The sequence below is a fragment of the Balaenoptera borealis genome, assembly GCF_965194805.1.
Source record: "Balaenoptera borealis genome assembly, chromosome: 13".
In the NCBI taxonomy this organism is placed as follows: domain Eukaryota; kingdom Metazoa; phylum Chordata; class Mammalia; order Artiodactyla; family Balaenopteridae; genus Balaenoptera; species Balaenoptera borealis.
In genome coordinates this window covers 86,088,552-86,112,963 of record NC_138870.1, presented here as the reverse complement: position 1 = coordinate 86,112,963, position 24,412 = coordinate 86,088,552, and the positions used below count along the sequence as shown (strand labels likewise).

At 36.0% G+C, this 24,412-nt stretch overlaps 1 protein-coding gene across 12 annotated transcripts in view; it reads right to left on the bottom strand.

Annotated features, from left to right (window-relative positions):
• MYBPC1 (myosin binding protein C1) overlaps positions 1–24,412 on the bottom strand; it is a gene marked incomplete at its 3' end in the record, with an annotated part of 94,021 nt that overhangs the window by 28,767 nt on the left and 40,842 nt on the right. For all 12 annotated transcript variants that reach the window (XM_082349606.1, XM_082349597.1, XM_082349604.1 and 9 more), the window contains 11 exons: positions 22,928–22,979; positions 20,829–20,885; positions 15,404–15,570; positions 14,315–14,447; positions 12,661–12,785; positions 11,576–11,681; positions 10,134–10,300; positions 8,219–8,381; positions 7,001–7,107; positions 6,543–6,676; positions 817–976 (listed from right to left, as the gene is read on the bottom strand). In XM_082349606.1, coding sequence (XP_082205732.1) covers positions 817–976; positions 6,543–6,676; positions 7,001–7,107; positions 8,219–8,381; positions 10,134–10,300; positions 11,576–11,681; positions 12,661–12,785; positions 14,315–14,447; positions 15,404–15,570; positions 20,829–20,885; positions 22,928–22,979 — 1,371 coding nt within the window. The remainder of the gene's footprint in view (positions 1–816; positions 977–6,542; positions 6,677–7,000; positions 7,108–8,218; positions 8,382–10,133; positions 10,301–11,575; positions 11,682–12,660; positions 12,786–14,314; positions 14,448–15,403; positions 15,571–20,828; positions 20,886–22,927; positions 22,980–24,412) is intronic.

Below are 24,412 nucleotides of genomic sequence, written 5' to 3'. Positions count from 1 at the left end.
TTGTTGTATAAGATGTTGGCTGGTAGAAATCCAAGTCAAAAATGGCAAGTTACCATGTCTTATAAATATAGTTCAGTACATAACAAAGTGACCTTAGTTTTGGATTAGTTTGAAATATGTTTCTTGGGAATTCCCCGGTGGTCCAGTGGTTAGGATGTTGCACTTCTGCTGCAGGTACGGGTTCGATCCCTGGTAGGGGAACTAAGATCCCGCATGCCACATGGCGTGGCCAAAAAAAAAAAAAAGAGAGAGAGAGAAAAAAAAAAAAGGAATATGTTTCTTAAGGGAAAGCTAAAGTGGGATGAAGAGATCATGAGACCTTGGCGCACCAGTAATCTGCCATACTCATTTCACTTGATTTCAGGGTCAGGAAAAATGTACTTAAATGGTCGTCTAAGAACCAAAGCAGATCTCACTCCTCTACAGTGAGTGTGATGTTGGAAATTATTTAGCAATTGTGTGTCAGTGACTGTAGAGGGCACTGAAAGGGAGTGTGGCTGTGGAGAGCTAATGACAGCAACCTCAAAAGGCTAACCTTAGCTGCTCCTCGCCACAACTAGTCCTCTAGGCAAACAAAGAGACAAGAGAGGAAAGGAGAGGAAAAGGAAGAAAAAGGAAAGAAAAGAGAAAGAAAGACATATCAAGAAGTGGCAAAGATAAAAAAAAAGAAAGGCAGTGATTTATAAAATACAGCTACACCGTGTGCTTCTTTGTTGGCTACCCAGAAAAGCTGAGAGAACCAAGAACTTGCAAAGTCTACTTTGGATCTAGACATGTCAGCCTGATTCTAGAAGTCTGTGGACTCAGAGGGCTTACCCACAACTTTAATCGTGATGGCTGCATGTGCTTCCCCAGCTTCATTTTTCAGATTTATGTGGTAAACACCAGAATCATCTTTTTCTGCTACATCAATAACCAGAGTGGTGCTGTCAGGGTAATGTTCAGCTCTTATCCGGCTACCGCCCTCCATAATAGCCTATGGAGGAAAGAAATACAATGTGGCATGACCTGTGCAAACAACAAGGACACCTCCAGAGTGCCTGGGCACTTAAGCTGGACATGGTGCTAATGCCTGAAATATGTGTTCTTAGTTTAATCCTCCACCAGCTCTAAGGACAAAAGTACTGTCATCCCATTTTACACATGGGAAAAACTGTGGCCCAAGGTTACACGGCTAAGAAGTGGTAGAACTGGGATTTGACTCCAAAGTTCATTACCCATTAACTCCTTAAAGAGAAAGTTGGAGGACCAAAAATATAAGCGCAGAAGTGTCATTCTAGGAGAAGAGTTTCTTTGTACATGAAATTAGAAATCCTTAAACTCATATCAGAAACTAAATAATGATTTGTTCATTTCTTTAGATGTCTTGGAAATTTAAAAATACTGAAAAGGGTTGAAGAAGGCCACAGTGCCAATTTCCCGTACAAGTTGAGTACTGATTTTTCCCTTCCAGTAGGACATGAAAGAATGAACATCTAATTCCCAAAGTAAAGACAGAGTGAGGTTGAGACTTCTATTATATTTTCTTTCTTTTCTCCTTCTTCTCCTTCTCCTTTTCCCCTTCTTATTTTCCTTCATTTCTCGCCTTCCTTCTTCCTTACACCAGAAGCTTAAAGCAGCATTACATTTTTCTGATTCCCAGGTCATATCTTCCATGCAATAATGGACAGCCAATATACAAAGAGGAAAAACAGAGAAGGTCAAGGCAATTTAGAAACAGGGTAATTTGCCACTATTGTCAACTCTACCCTTTTGTGTCTGGATTAGGACTTGTAAGTCTTCAATAACATAAGATTGTGACAACGGTAAGAATACTTGAAATGGCTTTCATAATTCTCATTTTATAATAGAACAAAATTTCCTCATTTTAGCCAAATTCTAATCTTAAGATTGTAAAAGATGTTCTGCTTGAAAAGAAAAATAACTTACTTAGGGTGGTGTTATATTATCCTCTTCATATTTCTATGTTTTATTTTGTTTGTTATGCTATAATTTACATAAAGTAAAATTCATAGTTTTAGATACATAATCTATGAATTTTGACAAATTTATGTGAGTGTATAACCACCCCCATAATCAAGCTACAGACTGTTTCCATCACATCTCACAGTGTGTCCATGCTCCTTGGCATGGAACCCACTAACCCCACATCCTGGTCCCTGGCACCCACTGGTCTGTTATTTGCCCCTTTGGTTTCCCCTTTTCCAGAATGTCATATAAATGGAATCAAACAGTACGTAGTCTTCCGAGTGCATATTTTTAGACTGATCCATGTTGCTGCTTGTATTACTAGTACGTTCCTTTTAATTGTTGAGTAGTTTTCCATTGCATATTCCACGTGCAGTTGGAATATGTTTGTACAATTGGACTTTTGAGTCATTTCCAGGTTTTGACAATTATAAATAAATCTGCTATAAACATTCCTATACGAGTTTTTGTGTGGGCATGTGTTTCATTTCTTCTGGGTAAATACCTCGGAATAGCCTTGTGGGGTTTTATGGTAAGCTCATGCTTAACTTTATAAAAAACTGCCAAACTGTTTTCCAAAGTGGATGTACAATTTTGCATTCCCACCAGCAATGTATGAGAGTTTAATTGTTCCATATCCTTGCCAGCATTTGGTACTGTCAGGTTTTTTTTAATGGCTTTTAAAAAATACTCTTTGTTTTTTGTTCCAGCTTCTTTCACACAGCATAATTATTTTGAGAGTCATCCAAGTTATTGCAGTATATCACTAATTCATTCCTTTTTATTCCTTAGTACTCCCTTGTATGAATTTCTTACAATTTGTTTATCCATTCACCCACTGATGGAATTTGCATTGTTTTCAGCTTTTGAATATTACAAATAAGGCTACTATGACCATTTGTTCTAGTAGATTTTTTTGTAGATTACATTGGATTTTCTACATCGATGATTATGTCATCTGCAAATAAAGACAGTTCTACTTCTTCCTTCCCAAAATGGATGTCTTTTGCTTCTCTTTCTTGCTTGACTGCCCTGGCTAGAACCTCCAGTACAATGTTGAACAGAAGTGGTGAGAGTGAACATCTTTTCTCTCTTCTTTCTGATCTTAAAGGGAAAGAATTCAACCTTTCACTATTAAGTAGGATTATAGTTGTAGGATTTTTATGGATGTCTTTTATTATGCTGAGGAAGTTCCTTTCACTTCCTAGTTTGCTGAGAGATTTTTACCAGGAATGGATGTTGGATTCTGTCAAATGCTTTTCTGTGTCTATCGAGATGACCACATTTTTTCTCTGGTTTGTTAATATGGTGAATTATATTAACTTATTTGAAAATGTTAAACCTACCTTTGCATTCCTGGGATAAGTCCCACGTGGATATAATGTACTGTTCCTTTTATGTATTTTTGGATTTGATTTGCTAAATTCTGTTTAGAATTTTTTCATCTATGTTCAGGAGTGATATTGATTTGTAGTTTTCTCTTCTTATAATGTCTTTTTCTGGTTTTGCTATAAGGGTAATACTGGCCTTCAAGAATGTGTTGGGAAGTATTCCTATCTTCTCTTCTTCAATTTTCTGGATGAGTTTGTATTGAATTTGTATTATTTCTTTCTTAAATGTTTGGTGGAACTAACCAATAACGCCATCTAGATGTGGAATTTGTTTTGTGAAAAGATTTTAAACTACAAATTCCATTTCTTTCATAGATATAGGGCTATTCAGTACTGATTTAGTGGTATTTTGCAAATTCTGATATGTGTTGTGTTCACAAATATTTTCTAATTTCCCTTGTAATTTCTTCTTTGATCCATGAGTTACTTTTTAAAAAAGCTACTTAGTTTCTAAATATTTGGAAAATTTCCAAATCTTTCTGTTATTGTTTTCTAATTAATTCCACTGTGGTCTGAGAATATACCTTGCATGACCTGAATCCTTTCACATTTACTGAGACTTACTTATGGTCTATTTTGGTAAATCTTCCATGTGCATTTTAAAATAATGCCCAATCTACTTTGTTCAATGGAGTGTTCTATAAATGTCAACTACATCAAGATGGTTGATAGTATTTCTCAAAACTTGTACATTTGTTCTATCAGCTATTGAGAAAAGTAGTAAAATCTCTAACTTACCTATTTTTCTTTGTAATTCTATCATCTTGCTAATTGTTTTCTATTTGTCCCATCTGTCCTTTGTGTCTCTTCTTCTGCCTCCTTTTGGATTCATTAGATACGTTTTTGTGGCTCCATTTTACATCCTGTGTTGGCCTATTAGCTATAACTCTTTGTTTTATTATTTTAGTGATTCCTTTAGGGTTTATAGTATAGTCTACCTTCATGTGGTATTATGATACTTTACATTTAGCAAAAGAAACTTACAATAGCATACGTCCATTTCACTCCTTTCAATCCTTACTTCCATTTCTCCTCTCTTGGCCTTATGTTTTCATTGTTACAAATTTTACTTACACTTATGTTTGAAGGCCATGGTGCATTGTTATTATTTTTGTTTAAACAACCAAGTATCTTTTTAAGGAGATTTAAATAATAAGAAAAAAATTCTTATATATTTATCCATGTAGTTATTATTTCTGACCCACTTATTGATAGCTCCTTTGTGAAAATGTTTTCATCTTAGTATCATTTCCTTTTGACTTTAGGACTTCTTTTAACATTTCTTGTAGTGCAAATCTGCTGGAGATGACTTCTTTCAGCTTTTGTATATAAATAATTTTATTTTGCCTTCATTTCTGATAATTATTTCTACTGAGTATAGAATTCTAGGTTGACAGTTTTTCCCCCTTTAAACGTTGCTCCACTGTCTTCTCACTTGCTTTGTTTCCAGAGAGATCAGCTGTCATCTTTGTCTTTGTTCCCACGGGTTTAATGTGACTTTTTCTCTGACTACTTTTAAGATATTTTCTTAACCACACGTTTTGAGCAATTTGATTATGATGGGTCTTGGTGTAGATGTCTTAATGCTCCTTGCGCTTGGATTTTATTGAGCTTCTTGTATCTGAGATTTTCTAGTTTTTATCAAATTTGGGGCCATTTTTTCTCCACATATTTTTATGTCCCCCTCTTTGGGGACTCCAATTACACATAGATTTGACTGCTTGAAGTTGTTCCATAGCTCACTAAAGCTTTTTTTTTTTCCTCCAGAAAATGGAAAAGGAGGAAACACTCTCCAACATTTAAAAAAAAAAACAAATTATTTTTTAGAGCAGCTTTGCATTCCCTGCAAAATTGAATGGAAAAAGTACAAAGAGTTCTCATATAACCCCTGTCTCCACACACACATAACTTTCCCCACTACTGACATCCCCCAGTAGAGTGGGTACACTTGTTATAATTAATGAACCTACACTGACACTTTGTTATCTTTGAAAGTCTATAGTTTACATCAGGGTTCACTCTTGGTGTTGTACATTTTATGGGTTTTGACAAACCTATAATGACACATATCCATACTTTTAGTATCATATGGAACAGTTTTACCGCGCCTAAAACAGTTTATATAGGAAGCCGCAGAGTCACACTTGAGCCGGCTCTACTCTACCACTCCAATCTTATTTATTATTCTCCTCCTCACTCTCGCTGCCTTGGCCACACTGGCCTTCTCTGTATTCCTCCAACACATTAAGTGCATTCTCTCCTCTTGTTCTTTGCACTTGCATTGACATCAACTGGAAATCTCTTCGCTTTGATCTTCTCAAAATGGTTCCTTGTTGTCATTCATAGAGGCTGTTCTCATGCCCCATGCAGTCACTTACTAATCATATTACCCTGTTTTTTTTTTGTTGTTGTTGTTGTTAAATAATTATTTTAATTATTTTATTTTTGGCTGCATTGGGTCTTCATTGCCGTGCGCAGGCTTTCTCTAGTTGCGACGAGCGGGGGCTACTCTTCCTTGCGGTGCACGGGCTTCTCATTGTGGTGCTTCTCTTGTTGAGCACGGGCTCTAGGCGCACAGGCTTCAGTAGTTGTGGCACGCAGGCTCAGTAGTTGTGGCTTGCAGGCTCTAGAGAGCAGGCTCAGTAGCTGTGGCACACGGGCTTAGTTACTTTGCAGCATGTGGGATCTTCCCGGACCAGGGATTGAGCCCATGTCCCCTGCATTGGTAGGCAGATTTTAAACCACTGCAGCACCAGGGAAGTCCCACCCTGTTTTGTTTTGTTTTTTTAATTTTCGTAGCATTCATTACTATCCAAAATGACTTTGTTTATTTATTTATTTAATAATTCATTGTCTATTTCTCTTCCACCCCATTCCCTGACACACATTAGAAGGAAAGGTAGAACCTCTTCACTGCACATAATAACATTCATATGCATATGCACAGGGTCACATAGTAGGTAGTCAGAAATATGAAAAGCAAATGAATAGTTATTATATTTGCCTGAAAATCAGTGATCTTTCTTTATTAAAGGAATTACATCTTTACTGTACATTTATTTGCTGCCTTCTTTCATGTGACTCATGGGAAGCAGGGAGTAAGGTAGGCTGTGTGTGTGTTTTTGTGTGTGTGTGTGTGTGTGTGTGTGAGTGTGTGTGTGTGTGTGTGTGTGTAGAACAAACCTTATCTGCTCGGCTCCAAATGGCTTTAGGAGGTGGTTCTCCACTGATGGGAATCTCTAGACGAAGCTTGTTTCCTGCAATTACTGTCACTGTATTGTCAGCATCAAGACCATCCAGGTTGATCTTTGGAGGATCTGGAATATTAACCGTGGCCTTTGTTATCAGACGGTTATTTCCATGTGATCATCTGGGTTAGTACTCGGCTAGTGTTAAACATTGGTAGTAACCAATATTTTATCTGGTCAAAAAGGATATAAGCGGAGTCAAAGTAGTTGGTGCCTGGTACCTTGCAAAACTACTTCATTGTTAAGACCTCTTAAGAATCAACTATTATGATTAGTGATTACTACCAATTCATGTATTTTTCTTTAAATATCATATTTTGAATATAATTCCAAGGTAAGCAAAACCAGAAAAACAAGAACATAACTCTGCAATGATTTCTTTTATCTACTCACCAATAACATGAACTTTGGCAGGCAAAATAACAGAGTAGGCATCTGGTGCAAATACATAATCACCTTCATCCTCAACGAGAGCATTGGTTACCACTAATTTGTGGATTCTAAGGAAATGAAAAAACATATTTCTAAGACTTTGCAAAGATTTAGACTGTGTAGGACCCAAACTGAGGAGACACCTGGTTTTATCTTAACTTGTTTAGTGCAGCCTGGAGAGAGACTGAGAATAATGTGATGCCTTAATTATCCTATTTATTGATCCACATTCAGTATTTATTTTGCGCTATATGAAACTATCTCTACAAATACAGCCTGCTTACTATGCAAGAATCTCTTGTGCCTTTTTAAAATCTCATAGCTTAAAAAAGGATAGAAGATAACACCTCACTGATGCCATATTTTAAGATTCAAGAAATTACCAAGAATAACCTGACTTTGGCTTTTTATGCAAACCTAAGAGCAATTGTTCTTTTTTTAAAAAAGGTTGAGGTATAGTTGACGTACATTATTATATATTTCAGGTATACAACATAGTGATTCACAATTTTTAAAGGTTATACTCCATTTATAGTTATTATAAAGTATTGGCATAAGAGCAATAGTTCTTAACTTTATTGGCATCATGAGCCAGTGAATATCTGATGGACACCATGGCTCCTCAATCTGGAGAAAAACAAGTATTTTTGCACACACAGAACTTGCTTACAATTTCAAAGGATTTGTGGGGGTCCCTGAAGTTCATTCACAGTCTCCTAAAAATCCATGGATCCTAGTTTAAGAACTCTTGTCCTATATCTTTGTTAGATTCTAGGATATTATGCAAACCGTCCCCCCCTCAGCAAAAAAAAACTGTGGAAAGGTCATATGAGGGGAGAGTGAATCCAATTCAACCAGGGACAGTGAATCCAATTCAACCAGTTCCTCAACTAGAATACAGTATCATTCCGCTAAGCTCATGTTTATATGGAAAGACTCAGTCAATGGGTTTTGAAATAACACAGCACCTCACTGTAAGGTACAGGTACAGGATCACAGGTAGGACATGATGTACAAGAGAGAACTCACATAGTCTTGCTATTTGAAAGCAAAGAACTGGAAATAGAGCCTCTCCCTATGAGTACTCTCCAAACATCCTTACCAGTCATGTAACTTAGGAAGCAGAAGAAGTGAAGATGGGGACCAGCCCTCACTTAGGGACCACCCTAGCTTACTTACCTTCCCCTGTGAACAATCTTTAGACGGTCAGACTCCTGAATGGGTATGCCATTTTTAGTCCATTTTCCTGATAAGTTTTCAGATATTTCACACTTCAAGCAGATTTCTTTTCCAGGATTTACAGTCTGATCTGTCAGAGGTGTCAATATCTTCAGAGGTTTTACTGCAGAAATAATAGATGGTTATTAAGTGCCAAATCTAAATTCCAGACAGGCCAAGACGGTGTCATTTCACAATGGTACAGTTTCACTATAATGCTTGTTTTGAAAATGAGAATTTGTTCAATGCAGTTGAAATATTCGGGGACAATTAGAGCATAACACACATTTCACGTTTGATTATGCATGATTTTATTCATGAGAAAAACTAGATGAATCCAGAAAACGGCACCCAGCTGAACTGAGTCAGGTAGGACTGCACAGAGCGCACACATACACCTCAGACATCAACCAGCTACTTTAGTTCACCCACGTTAAATGAGCCACATCCATGCGCATCTGAGATCCATGCACATCCAAGATGACAGCTCTCCATCCAGTTTCAAATAACCTCCTTCCACTACTTCACAATAGCTCACAAACTGCAACACTTCTGATACCACTTCCACAAGCAAATTTCAGGTCTTTTTCAAGGTAAAGTGCCATACTTATTGTAGTATTTATTAACCATTTAACATCTGTAAAACTGTACTACTGTTTTTTTCTTATTAGGTTCTTATCATTTTATTTTTTAAAAAATGTGTCCCTGACAAAATTGTTGAGTGTTGTGTCCTTAACCCCACTTTCCCCATTAGCCTTATGATTTTTATTGCATGATGTTGTACAGCACAGTAATTTTTAGAAATGCATATGTTATATTATAGCAGGACTGACTGTAATTGCTTTAAATGGATACAAATATCAGATAAGGATCTGCCTATGGTTGAAAAAACTTTTTGATATTACACTACAATGGCCATCATTCCACAAAACATAAGCAGTGTATTGCGATTACTTCCAAATAATTCAATAATCATATGAATTGCAACTGGACTTAGAAAGAAATAAGGAAGCAGGGTTTCTGCTCTGCATGTATTACCGATCTTCTTGTGAAGTTTGCTATTCTAATTTTCATAGCTAACTGGAAGGGACAGACTCTGCCATTAAGAGCTGACTACCGTTAGCGGGTATTTGGGAAAGGACATGAATTCTTTCACGCCTCTAAAGCATATCGGGGGACTTCCCTGGTGGTCCAGTGGTTAAGACTTTGCCTTCCAATGCAAGGGGCGCAGGTTCGATCCCTGGTTGGGGAGCTAAGATCCTACATGTCTCACAGCCAAAAAACCAAAACATAAAAAACAGAAGCAATATTGTAACAAATTCAATAATGACTTAAAAAAAAATGGTCCACATCAAAAAAATCTTTTAAAAAATTGTTTAAAAAAAATAAATAAAGCATATCGGCAAATTAGCTCTTAGTCTTCTCAATTGAGGCCCATTAGTTTGAGCAACTTCTCAGCCCAAATGTAATTGAAGAATGTTGAATGTTTATTGAAGAGATAGCAAGTTCACCAAACCAAAGGTCACCAAAGGATTAAGCAAACAGGATATCAGGATTTGATATCATATCTAAGTATTTATCATCTATTTATATGGTTTGGGGATTGAAATATTTCTTAACCATCTGGGTAACTTCTCTGGCAGGTGATTTTTATACTTCCTTCCCAATATTGGTATTCTACTATTAAACTGAGTAGTAAGTTCTTAGAGACCATGATTGATATGACATAGACACTCAGCTGGAATGGAATCTAATTTTACATATTGAAAATTGCCAAAGTAGAAGTCAAATAGATTGAAACTCTCCTAAAACTGAATTAACAAACACAACACACTAGTAAAACAGCTTGGAAGACATCCAAGGAAGTCTTACTTACAGTCAATGCTAAGTTTAGCAGATGACTGCCCTCCTGTTGTCATTACAGAATATTCTGCAGTATCAGCCTTTGTTGCTTCGTCTATGACCAAAATGTGTTTTTTGCCATCAACTTTAATGTAGTGTCTTGATCTTGGACCAGGGATGATTTCCTCACCATTCTTAAACCTGAGTCAAAATAGATTATTAAAAAAAAGTTTTATAAAAGACCCTTCAGGAGACAGGTACCAGACACTCAAGAACTTTTTGTTGAATTAAAGAATGTATGGATCAATGTATCAATAGATTAATATTGTAACAAGTATTGTCTGAAAAATGACATTAAAAACATAAGCTCACTCTTTCCATTTAAGATCAATCAGATAAAGATGCTAACAGCGGATATTACCTATGTTTGGGCTCTTGATGCACACTAGTAAGAATATCATTTTAATACACTTTAAAGACAATTGTGATTCTAGATTAGAATGAACAATCTATTCGTACCAATTACTAGAGATTCCTGCTGCATAATTTACTCTGTTTCTCAATTAAGATTTTAAGATTCCGAATCGTCTAGTCTTTAATTTTGAGGTTACTCACAGAGAACTTGAGAAAACACCTCCCATCTGACCCCAAAACTACGCTTTTTATTTTTAAGAAATGTTAAAGTAATTGGTAATTCTCAGTCTAAAGTATTTTTCTGAGATACTGTAGCAATAAAGTTACTAGGAATAACATGAAAAAAGTATATTTTCTTTTTCTTTTTTTTTGAAGAAAAGTATATTTTCCACGTAACTTGCCAGTATGGCATAGTGAGAGTAAGCATGGTATAGAGCACCCATGGGCTTTGGAGTCAAATAGACCTGGAGAACCTTGAGCCATCCATTTATTAGTAAGTGCCTATTTCCCTATATCCTTACCAATATAGATTTCTGGATCTTTTTTCAGTTTTGTTTCACAGGTGAAAAAAACCCCCAGTATCTTAGTATAGTTTTAGTTAAAACTTCTAACACGAATGAGGTTGAAATCCTTTTCATATCTGTAAATGCAATTTCCTGTTCTCCAAACTATGAAGGTACTTTTTTTGTCTATTAAAAATGGACAGGGACTTCCCTGGTGGCGCAGTGGTTAAGAATCTGCCTGCCAATGCAGGGGACATGGGTCCGAGCCCTGGTCCAGGAAGATCCCACATGCCGCGGAGCAACTAAGCCCGTGCGCCACAACTATTGAGGCTGCGCTCTAGAGGCTGCGAGCCACAACTACTGAGCCTGCAAGCCACAACTACTGAAGTCTGCGTGCCTAGAGCCCGTGCTCCTCAGCAAGAGAAGCCACCGCCATGAGAAGCCCGCACACCGCAATGAAGAGTAGTCCCTGCTCGCCGCAACTAGAGAAAGCCTGTGTGCAGCAACAAAGACCCAACGCAGCCAAAAAAAAAGGACAGACCTCAGGAAAGCTATTTACCATTTTACATGGGCATCATCTTCAGACACCTCACATTCTAATTCCACTCTGTCCCCACAGTACGCTCTTGTATCTTCCAGCTGTTTGGTCACTAGAACTGGAGGCTCTAGTGTGAAAAAAAGGAAAATCAGAATCATTAAATGTCCAAAAACCTGCCTTGTGACCCTGGGTTTGTTCACAGATGAGAAACCAACAATAAGAAAGTATCATCCATCATAGAGCCATGGTTAGATGGTGGTAGGTAGTAGGTAGGTTTTTTATGATTTTTTCATGGCAAAATAAATAGCTGGCAACCCTGGGTAAGTTTTTCCAATTTTCTAAGAACTCTTCAAATCAAATAAATTATTGTTTTAGAGAGCAGACACATTGTATCAGATATCCTTCTTTTGGCAAATAAGATACCAGATGGTAGGCGTTTCTGGGGAAGGAGAACCTATAACACTAAAATTCTCTACTTCTGGTTCTAGACGGATGATAGAGATTGCAGAATTGTCTTTTTACAAAATTTTTTAATTGAAGTATAGTTGATGTTCAAGATTACAGAGCTGCCTTAATCATAGGTCCTCATAAAGAAAATAAGTGATTCATGGCTTCATTGACACCCTCCAGCTCTTTCACAATGTCTTAGTAAATGATGGTCTTCAGTGATCTCAGTGACAACGATTGATGCCCTTTACTAATGAAGCTGTTTCAAGGGAAATCTATTTGTGATCAGCTGAGTGTGTTAAATGGTTATCCAGTAGACTTTATTGGGTTTCAGAAGTTATCACGAGAACAATTATATGGCAAAATACTGCTTGCTTGAGCCAAAACTACAAGGCACTTTTACTCAGCAGTTTTTTTCTCCCCATGGCTTTTCTAGTCTTCAACAAACCTGAAGATTAATTAGGATACACAATAACTGCCAGTACAGAGAGGCTTTAATCCAGAGCCAGTCTAACACCCAAGATAAACCATCTCTAGAGGTACTACCGTCTCTGCTCTGGAGCTCAAAAGCTCACTTCATCATTTCCATTTTGATTATTACCCCTGAGAGAAGGAGAGCTGTTGGCTCTTGCTGGCTATAGTAAGGAATTTCACTTTACCTCTCACAAAGAGCTCAGTGGAGCATTTGTCTTCACCAGCTGTCACATAATACTCTGAATCATCTGTTAGCACACAGTTATTGATAAACATGATTCTTTCACATCCTTTATGTTCAAAGATGTATCTGTTTTAAACAGAAGGAAGATAAACAGAGTCCGTGAACTTGATTTTATTCTTTTCTTTATTGCCAGCAAATTTGGCTTATAATTCGGTAATATTTGAAAGTCAGAAATAGTAATTTTGATCTGCAATTTATGTAGCCATGTCTTACATAGTTTAATAAACATCAAACATGAAACCAATTTCTATCTTTATAACATGTAATGTAACACATATGCATATTTACACATAATATTTGTCATTTTCTTTTTTGTATGTTTTTCATTTCAAATATAAATCAGTACTCACATATTTGCCAATGAACCTATTGTTGGAAAATAGGGTTGGCTAAGATTTTTAACTCTGTACATTTTAAAAAATGAGCAATTCATCTACTTTATAGAGGAACAGAGACGATCTTTTTCATTGATTCATTGATTTCACTCCTTGCTAGCCCAGTGAGACAGATTTTATTGGGTGAATAAATGATTATACAATTTAAGCAATAATATGAACTTAACCATTAACATAGATGGTGAATTCTATAGAATGTGATATTCTCTTAAATGAGCTTAAGAACTAGTGTTATCATATCACAGTTACCATCTACTAAGAAAGAATTTGAGTGTTTGGAAACAAAAACCTGAAATCTAAGAAGATTGCAAAATTTGATTATCTGTGACCTAGATTATGGATGGGTATATTAGGGCATCATAACGGACTAAAGAAAAAGTTCTCATTTGGGAAATTCTCAACTTGAAGACTTCAAGAACAAAACACTAAGCAACAATTTTCTAGATAAAGATAACCAAGTAAAGTTATGTTTTTGGTAAATTCAGGCTGCCTTCAAGAGATTTTTACCAGATATAAACATTATTATCACAAAGTCACTCTGAGAGCATGACCACATTAAGAAATTGGAATCCACCTAATTGTACCACAGAAGTGACAGATATTCAGGATTAAAGTCTTTTATAAATATGCAAGTGGTTCCTGTTAAGTTACAAAATATATATTGGAGTTGAAAATCTCTCAGACTGAGAAGGATCTCTGTAAAGTAGTTTCATAATAGACTAGCGATACCATCAGATATCAGGGATTAGTCTGTTTCCTTCATTTGGGAAAGGGCCAAAAAACAATAAAACACAGGCTTTAGATGCTACTCTGGAAAAACAAAAGTTATCTAATTATAAGGTGTGATTCCCAGCTGGTATATCAAATATAGATTTCAATTTTTTTCAAAATTTGATTTTAAAAATACTGGGAGAAGTTTGGCAATGCTCTGAAGTAATCACATATAACCTACAGTGACACAAATCCATAGTTAGGAATCACTTGAAATAGTTTGTATAGGATTAAAACATAAAACAGGGTTTAATTTATATAGTACTATAATTTTGATGGTTCCAAAATACATGAAAAGTTTTTGCTGTCCCACTATATGATTTTGTATCATACAGGTATAACTAAAAAGTGCTTTTAGGCATAGAAAATTAAGTCAAATTACTCTTTGATTTGTATAGTTACCACTGATTATTCGCAAATTCCACTTACTTTGTACTGGGTCGAATTTCTTGACCATTTTTATACCATTTCACCTCCAACTTTGGATCCGCCAGTTCCACAGCAAATCTTACCCTGCCTCCTTTATCAACCTGATATGCAGGATCGAGAATTTTTGCAAAAGCTGGAAGAGAGAAGAAGCAAAACTATGTTCACATGCATATACTATGAATTTAAATAGTCAATATATGTATGAGAACCTAAAGCTAAATAAAAAATTGAGACTGAAGAAGAAAGAATTAGGAACCTTCCAAATTATCCCTTATATTTTAGGAGTCTGCATCGATTTATAAACAATAAGATGGTTTAAAAATGTAAAGAGAATCCACATGCTTTTGGAAGAAACATAAGAAAAGAATTATTGAAGAGGCTTCAAAAATGATTACCTTCATTCTTCAGGGAATGTATGATATAAAGTATCCAAATGAAATTTGGACTTGAAGAACATGCTCATTCTCCTAATATGATTATTATCAGGATCATTGGGATTATCTGTGTACATCTATGTCACAGTTTTTTATCATATAATTTATGAGATACTTTCGATGACTCGTGAGCTTAAATGGAATGCCTTTGACTGACTGAAATAGTAGGCTTATCAAAGTTTTTGTACTGTGGAAACTTGCCCAAATGTTGGCATGTTTAAACACTTGCGTAACCATATCGGGTGTGAGAAGTGAATTCCCCATGCCTCATCAAATGGGTGGAAGAATATAACAGTAAAACAAAGAAACAGAGAATCTACTCTGCCTAAATAAGAATCAGGAATTTGAGAGTGAGGGAGAGATGCAGAGGCTGGAGAAAGGGGCCACTGAGAAATTCCCAGTAACAGCGGGAATGTTTAATATTCCATTATATAATACATTGTATGTGTCACTGTAATGCACCTTCTGTTACCTTAAACCTTCAGCAGCTGTCTGCTACCCGCTTAGCCTGTGCGATGTGCGGGGCAGTAAACTACTTCACCTGAAGTCAAGTTAACGAAGAGAAGAGTAACCCCTGCAGATTCCACCCCAACTAGTCCGTCCCCAAACCCAGTAGGAAATAGCAAGGATTAAGATCTCCCCCAGGGGTGCTCACCTGCGCTCTTCTTCTCCACTCTGCGCATGCGCTTGAGCCGCCTGAGCATCCCGCGCAGGTCGGTGATGCCGTATTGGAAGGCGATCTTCTCGTACTCGCTGGGTTTCGCATTCTTCAGCAGCTCCCACACGTCCACCTCAGGTACTTCCTCCTGCTGCTTCACCTCCCTAACCGGGGAGAACCATTGCCTAGTTTAATAGCTGCCCACTGGCCCTTAAAGACAAGGAAGGTCGGAGTATGGCACCGATTTTTCGGGTCAGTGCTACAAGCTCTGTTTAAAGCCTGAGTCCTTAAAGCCGAGGGGAAAGTGTACTTTGCCTGAAGTCTCAGGGAAACTTCCAGATAGTCAAAGAGCAGATACGTGCACTTATATTAACGCTCTCGTTTATCCTAGTTAAAAACACAATATTAGGGGGAGAGGAGGATACCAGGAAATATCCTTAAGATATTTTTACTTATTTTCAACTTGCAAGTCTAAATAGGAGGTGAGATTTTAAGGAACTTAAATGTTTTCATCTAGGATATCGGTATTGAAATAAGGATTAAGAACTAGAAGATTTTAGGTGTTGGTCTGTGAAAGAACAATGCTCTCTTTCTACCTTCATTGGCGTGCATACCCTAGCTCCATATGGAGATGGTACAAATACAGTATTTCAAATCTTCGGATTTTGCAAATAGCATTTTTCCTACCATGTTAGTAAATGTGTACATTAACCATTTTTGCTGTTTGTTAATACAAAAAACATTTGAAACTGTGACTAAGCATTTGTTTTTTGTTTTGGTTTTGGTTTGGTTGTTTTTCATATGATTTTTGTGTATACATAATTCTTTTTAAGAGAAAACTATTTTTTTCTAAATTGTCAGAGTAAAAAAAGAGAATGAGATCCAGAAATCTCTCGTATTTCATCTTAAAGTATTGTCTTGAACTTTTTTGGAAGCAGGTTGGGTATGAATCATGAAAATATAAATGTGAAACTGTAAAGCAAGTCATTAAGCGTCCCATGAACAAGGCGAAAGTAATTTCTTAGCGTAATTATCAAAATTATGACTCTAAATTTTGATCACTGGCAAAAGAACATATAAAGAACATATATAACTAATATATATACACACATATATATGATTTAAAGTACATACACTTGTCTGTATTTTAAAACCAAAAATTGAAACAAAACTCAGGAATAAACACTTTTAGGGAAAGAGACAGTATAAATGCAAAATATAATTCAAATTGATTTCCTTCACTAGCTAAGTAGTCCTAATTTTGTTTAAGCTTAGTTGACTCTTTTTATCAACTAAGGTTAATTTGGAAATGTTATAGTGACTGCTTACTGTGAATAATGCTGGTTTGGATATGATTTTTCCAGGAAAACTGGTCAACACATCTTAAACATCAGTGTGAAAACAGATTCATGCTATCATGTTAGCAAATAATGAGTTGCATATGTTTGCATTGTCCAATTAATTACACCTGCTTCAGAATTTCTTGAGGAAAGACTGGGTTGTAATCATAGGGAAGGGGAGGAGAATATAAATATGAACATAGAGTTTAGGGTGGCATTAGGCAAGGATGACTTCTGCATATCTAATTTCCACTGTTGTGTAACTCTTTTGCCCAGTAGAGGATGCTGAGGCAAATCTGGGACATGGAAGGAAGTGAGAGGTCATTGGTCCATCAGTAACCTTTGTGGGAAGGACTAGCAACACCATTAGGAAAATGTGCCTCTTAAAGACTCAAGACACAACTAGTATCTTCATTTCACTGAAATGGTAATTACACCCTCTATTAACATGGGGAAATTGAAAAGCTTAAGAAAATTGTCCTGAAGTTGAAATATTGGTAATAATTTGCCTGATCTACTATATCTACTGCCTGAAAGCAGTCTAAATTTCAAATATAACATTTAAATATTTTGTAGGAAGTCTTGGAGAATTGCAATTAAAATGTGTATGTGTGTATATATGTATATATTCTCTGTGGGTCTTTCCTCAATCCACTTTATTATTGCTCTATTTTTGTCACATTAGCCTGAGTCCCCACATTGTAAAATTATGCCATACTACATTGTGTTCAATTTGTATCTCAACCAAGAAGAATTACATACACATTTCAAGTGTCCTCCTGACATTGATGAAAAGATTTAAAGATATCAAACTAGATTAAAATAGATAACAAGAGGCACAAATCAAACACTGAGATATACCTAGATGAATGAGGTGAATGTTTATATGAGGAAGCCAGTAATAAAGATCATCACTTTCAGTGTGTTTCTTGAGTCACTTTTGTTGGTAGATTCATAAAACCAATCATCCTCACCATTTTTTTCTCATTAAAACACCAAAATACACCCCACTCTACTACGACCTTAATCCTAAAACAAACACCAATGACCTCTTGCCTCTTCCTTCTTCCTTTCCTCTCCATCATTTCACTGAATCTCAAATTGCAAGGAGATGGATTCATTATTTTGTACTGGAACGTGAGGTCAAGGCTGCCATCTGTAGCATCTCCTTTACTCATTCAGAATGCATCTATACTTACTGTGGTAGCTGCACATGACCCTATCTGCATGGCTACATTAAGCTTCAGTAGGGAGAAAAAGCCAAATTTCTATAGGCACTACTGATTCCTTTCCAAGCATGGGGATAGACCTATATAACAGTTACAGTACTTCCATCTACATCGAAATTTCTATAACTTGACACTCCTAGTGAAATATAAAGCAGTTATAGAAATTTTATGTAGAATAAACTTTTAAGTATTTATATAGGTCAAGTCCCATAACAAGATACTGCCCAAAAGACTGTCTGTCATTTATCTAATGTCTATTTGAAATAGGCTGACTTTGTTCAGGGCAGGGAGATCTTTCGTTGTATAAAGATGTTGGTTGTAATGATATTTATACTCATAGGGATTTTGCCACAGACTCTTGGAGGAGTAGAAATGGTAACCACATGTCATTACCACAATGAAAACACATGCAATTCACAAATTAGTAGGAAAACACAATGATTTCTAAAGTTATACTGGTGGACTAGTATATAGTATATTAAATGAATATAGTCTTATGATAACAATAATCTAATTATGAGTCAAAATAATAATTAGAGGATGTAAAGAAAATGAGAACTGGAGACATGTTGACTGCCCATTTTTTTCTAGTAATTTTTTTTTCTAGTAATTTTTTTTTCTTTAGTCATTTTGACCATTAATTAGATTTCTTTTACTCTGCAAACTACTGGCAGAACTAGTCTGTTCTTTTTTCTTTCTTTTTCCTTTTAATCAGACTTGGCACCTAATAATCTACTGTATTACATTTTTATTGATTGTGTGTGTGTGTGTGTATGTGTATGTGTATTTTGTCACTTTACTAATATAAATTCTTCAAGGGAAAATGTCACATTTTGGGGGGAAGTGGATATTTATTTGACACCTGTACTAGCCAGGCCTTTTACGTTTAACTTAATTCTCACAATAATTCTCTTAAGTAGTTTTATTCTCCACATTTACAGATGTGGAAAACAAGTCTCAGGGAGGACATATAATTTGACCAAAGTCATGCATAGTAATTAGTAAATGGGAGAGTTGAGACTCAAATCCATGTTTTAACCACTACCTTTTCCTTTCCACAAATATGTATCTATCTCTTTCTACGTGCCAAGTGCTGGAAGGCACTGGATTTCTTTTCCTCACATCACCTACTATTATATTCTACACAAAGAGAGCATTTAGTATTTTCCTGGTTCAGTAAATGCAGGAAAAAAACCCCAAAAAAACAAAAAACCTCTCTTGTCTTCCTAAAGTTTCAATTTGTGCTATAAATGTCCGAGGCGCCAACTTCTGAGGCAGATTCAGAGTGGCGTTTCTTATGTGGAGTCACAGGAAATGTGCTGACTCAGAAAAGGGAAACTTGGATTTAGGTCCCTGCCCTTCCTCTAACTAGCTGTGTGACTTGGGGTAAGTCACTCAACATCTCTGGTCTTTGGTTTCTCACCTGTAGAACAGGAAGAGTGAGGCTCGCTTAAGGTCAATTCATATACTATTGCTTTAAATACATCTGGGGAATTAATAAATATTATTGAGACTAATGATTATTTGAAGTATCCAGAGAAGGAAAAATGTTTTTGATTCTGCCAAAGTCTATTGATTGGCTAATATCCATTTGATTATTAATAAATGGCACCTGTTAATATTTCTGTTCTCAACCTAAATGTTTAGAGCTGGGGGTGAATTTTTCATTCACAGGGACTTGAATAAAGCCATCCAACTAAACTGAGAATGAACACAAGCCCATTTATTACTATTTGTAATTTGTTTTGAAGCATTTCTATCTATACTTACGATTTTTTAGTAACCATAGAAAGCAGTAAAAATAATAAAAAGTGAATTTAAAATGCTAAATGAAAACATATCAATATTATATATCATTAATTTAGAATTATAGTTTTACTGTTTATTCACAAGTTTGGTAGATAAACACAATCCCAGCAAAAGTCATTTTCTTTTTGTTGCTTCTGTGCTATAGTAAATATCTAGATATGTATATCTTTATATATAACATATATATAATATAGTATATTTATGATTATGTATATGCATATTTATGGGCAGAAATTCTATAAAATGGTTGTATACTAAATATCCATAATGAAAATCTATAAATTTTATTGCCGGAGAGTACAAAGTTAAGGGAGTGTGAGTGATAATACTAAACACATCTCCATTTTACTACTATATTTTATCTCTTCTAAAAACGCACATTTTTGGACATTTTAAACATCTCTGAAATAAGGATGTACCTTATAGTCAATAGTATGTCATAATAAATAATTTGGAGCAATTTTTTTCATTGCTTAGTGATTTATAAAATACAGGTATATATTAACATGAATGGTGTCTTAGATTTGATGAAATATAGTAAATCACCAATACTATGTTAAAGTATATATATATATATATATATATATATATATATATATACACTTGCTTAGACTTCTACCAAAATTTTGAAATTGATTTTTCAGTCAAATATCAAAAGCAGAAGAATGGAGGCTTTATTTATTCAATCATGACAAGGAATCATGATTGAAATAATAGAAATCATGAGAGAAATAAAAAGTATTCACGTATTTAAGTCTCTGTCTCAGTTTTCAGATTTCCTCATCCCCTTCTAAGAAAGTATGTGAAGACTCATGAAACATTTAAAAAGAAAGTAAAAGCATCAGCTAAAATCTTTAACAGATTAGTATGCAGTTGTTTCTCTGTCTCTTTCTTAGTCAACGCTGTTATAGTATTCCATAAGCAAAACGCATTTTAAGAAATGAGAAATTCTTTGAAAAACATCTACTTTAAACTTGACTCCTCTGAGTGGGTATCTAAAAGATTTCCAGGCCAAAGCGCCTCACTCCATCACTGGATTCTCACCTACGTTTCAGGAGACCACTAAAGTCAAGTTCCCCTGCATCCTCTTGACCTTCTCCACTGTCATTAACAAAAGAAAAGCAAATCCGGGTTTAATGCTGAGACACATACACAACAGTTTCCCCCAAACACTCTACATATAACGTATATGCAATTTTGTACTAGCACACAAGTCACAGGACTAAACCAACACAAACACTTTCTTTTCACACAAGTGACATTTTAAGTTTTGGAGAATGTACTTGTGGAAAAGTAAACATGAGGAGCTTGTGTTACTCTACGATTTCGGAAGGCACATTTTTGTAGATTGCATATATAGAACTGCTTGGATTTGTGTTCAAACAGAGGAACACAAATGCACTTAAGCCAAGCAACACAAAGTACTTTGTTTTTGCAAGTTGGGGGCGCTGGAAACATACCTGTGTAAAAAGCAAAGGACTTTTGCTGATCTCTGTTATTCATGTCAGACAGAGATTGGCTTGGAGGACGAAGTGTACCAGTGTCAAATATATAAGTACCAAACTTATATTTAAAGGTAACCTCTTTGTGTCCATCAATACATTAATCAGATAATGTGATACCAACATAACAAAAATGGAGCTAGTGCAGAGCTTTTTAAAAGATGCATTCCTTTCTCTTTTAAAGAGAAAGGATTATAAGCTTTTCATTTTCTTATTAATATTTATACCTTTTAAAATATATTTTCCAAAAATTTGTCTTGGAATTGTTGAGCCCTTTACTAGGAGTTTTTAAAAGTGCTTTCCTATAGAGAAATGCATCTTAATTTAGGCATGTAGCCACCTTCATGATTTCATGTAAATTCTAAATATAACAGAAGCTATGGAACTGACATTTAAATGGCACTACATATTTACTTACGTGTTTAATTTTTTAATGAAGATTTTGTTTCCTGCTCTTTTACAAATGTTAGTTATGGTTTCTAAGAAAAGAGTCTGTGGGTTTAAAAACAGCGTGTATAACACGTAAGTTATAAGAATTGAGCTCAAATCGTGTGTTTTCAAAATTTCTCTAATAGCACATATTTGGAGAAGACCTTTTGACATAAACACATTTCTATTCTCTTAAAGCCCAAAACTTAGTAGATTACGTCTTCCTCTCTTAAAATAGGCTTATACATAAGATGAATGTAGTTTTAGATCTATGCATTTGCTGAACATGGGGTGACGGGAAGGTAAGAGATTTTGAAAGTTATGACTTAAAAAAATACAATTGACTGATCAGGAAGTATTAAATATCTTTTAAAAGTAATTACAATTTTCATTTGTTCATAATTTAGGAGGGAACTATGACTTTTATTAACAGACTAAATCGTTGTTTTATGCTAGTTTCAGATGACTTTCCTTATTCAACAACACTGTTATGTGGATTCTGTCTTAAGAAGAACAAAACATTTGCTCTCATGAATGAATTTTTATTTTGGAAGAATTAAGTACAGAGCATAAAATAATGGCAGGAAAAGGCTAGTCACATTTCTCATAGGCTAGAAAATTCTTTTCATTTTTCTTCTTTGACCCCCTGATATTTCAGCCTTGGCAGGTGCAAAATAAATCAATTAAGTATCTATATTTTGCCTTTCTACAATGTTCTTTATTCCAGCAGACTCAGTGGTCTTTCATTTAGGATAATTCCACATTTAAATAGCGCTAACTTCAGTAAGTAGCTACTTAATTGCAGTTTCCTGGGCACATGGTTTAATTGCTCCATACGTGATTTCTAGATAAAAGGCAATATAAGTTTTCTGATATCACTTAACTGATGCTGTATGAGATGTGTATTGTTATAATCTTTGTGGGCCATTTGGTAGAAAATAATGCAATTAAGGAAGAAGCCTCATAGACCCGTAAAATGGGAGCTTCCTATAACAAGAATAGTCTAAAAAATGATCAGCATATACACGAGTTGGCATATTAAACCCACAGCTTCTCTTGAACTCTAACTTTTGAATATTTAGCATGTTTGACTTCAGTGAAAAGAGTTGATCTCATTTGGAATATAGAGTGTGGGGGAAGGGAAAGTGCGTTTTGAAAATCTGCCACTTTCATGTGATACAAAAGCTACCTAGATTCCCCTTTTGAAGTTACCTTCTCTTGAAAGCAGATCTGATGTCAATGCTTGGGGTAGTCCCAGTAGATTCTTTGAAAGGAAAGAAAACAGTAAAATAAATACCCATTAAGAAGGCAGTTCTGTGTTCAGTTCCTTTCCCCGCTGTGGGGATTCTTCAGATGGAAGGGATGCCAGGTGAGGGGGGGATGGCTCTCCTCCCAGCGGGTGAGCTGCGGAGGTATCACACCTCACCCCCCCTCGCACGGAATCAATGAAGGGATTTAGTAGGAGTTACCGTATCCAGTTGTCATTCCACCTGTCTGCCCATTAGAGTCACCTAAGGAGCTTAAAAAATGTCAGCTTCTTGATCTCCCTGCTGGAGATTTTGATTCACCAGATCAGGGATGGGCTCCCAGAAATCAATATTCTGAAAACGCCCCTCAGGTGATTCTCAGAGATGCCTGGCCAGGTTGAAGAAGCAGCGCTCAGGACCAAATTCCCACTTAATACAGAAATCTCGACAGCACCACCACCCATGGTCACCCAGCCTCTGCTTGACAACTCTCGGACTGGGACCCTCACAACCTTCTGTTGTGTCTCTATATAGCTTTAAGGAAAGAGCTTGTGCTAATGTGAAGACAAAATTCACCTTCTCTTAATTTCCACCCTGTGATTCTAATCTGCCTAAACACTTCTCGAGGACATGGATAATGGCCTTTTCCTTCTGTGTGACAGCCCTTCCCCTATTTACAATGAGTCATAAATGCCTGGCCTCCTTCACCTACACATTCAAGCTGAATGGGGCATAGTTCCTGGATTCTTCATCTTCCCAGCTACCCTACTCCAGGAGGGATCCCAGTGGAGGTATGGTACCCATGGCCAAAGGCATTACTTCAAATGTGGAACAAGTAGCATGTTACAGAGAGTGGTATCACTTCCTAAACCTAGATCCTATAACACTTGTAATGCTCTGGTTTTAAATTACCTCAGCTTTGTCTTTTGTAGCTACATCACACTTCGGATTCATTTTAAGTTTATGATGTTTGCTGCCAAGTCAACTTTCCCTTTGTATACTTATCAAAGTATTGTCTTTTCCCCTATGTACATACATACCTTTAATTTATTCCTACTAAATTCACTCTTGGCAGTACACAGAACATATAGATGAAGAACTTCCATATCTGACATCAGTCCTTATAAGAGAAATCCTCCCTTCTACCTGGGTATCCTGGCATCTTCATCCCATATTAACTTATCCCCAAACCTGAGTGGGAATAAGAGGACCAAACGAAACAGGTACATTCAGTAGCAGCAAAAAAAGTCATCGGCCCTTATCTGAGAGATTGAATACCATGGATAGCATGGATAAGAGATATTTACAATAAATTCCTCCAAATTCTGTTTTTAAATTGTCTCATAACAATTTAATTCAGCAAGCTTGCTGAGACTACCACAATCAGAAACACACAGTTTTAAAGGAAACTTTATTTCCAAAATCTCATACTAATAAATGGCCTTATTCT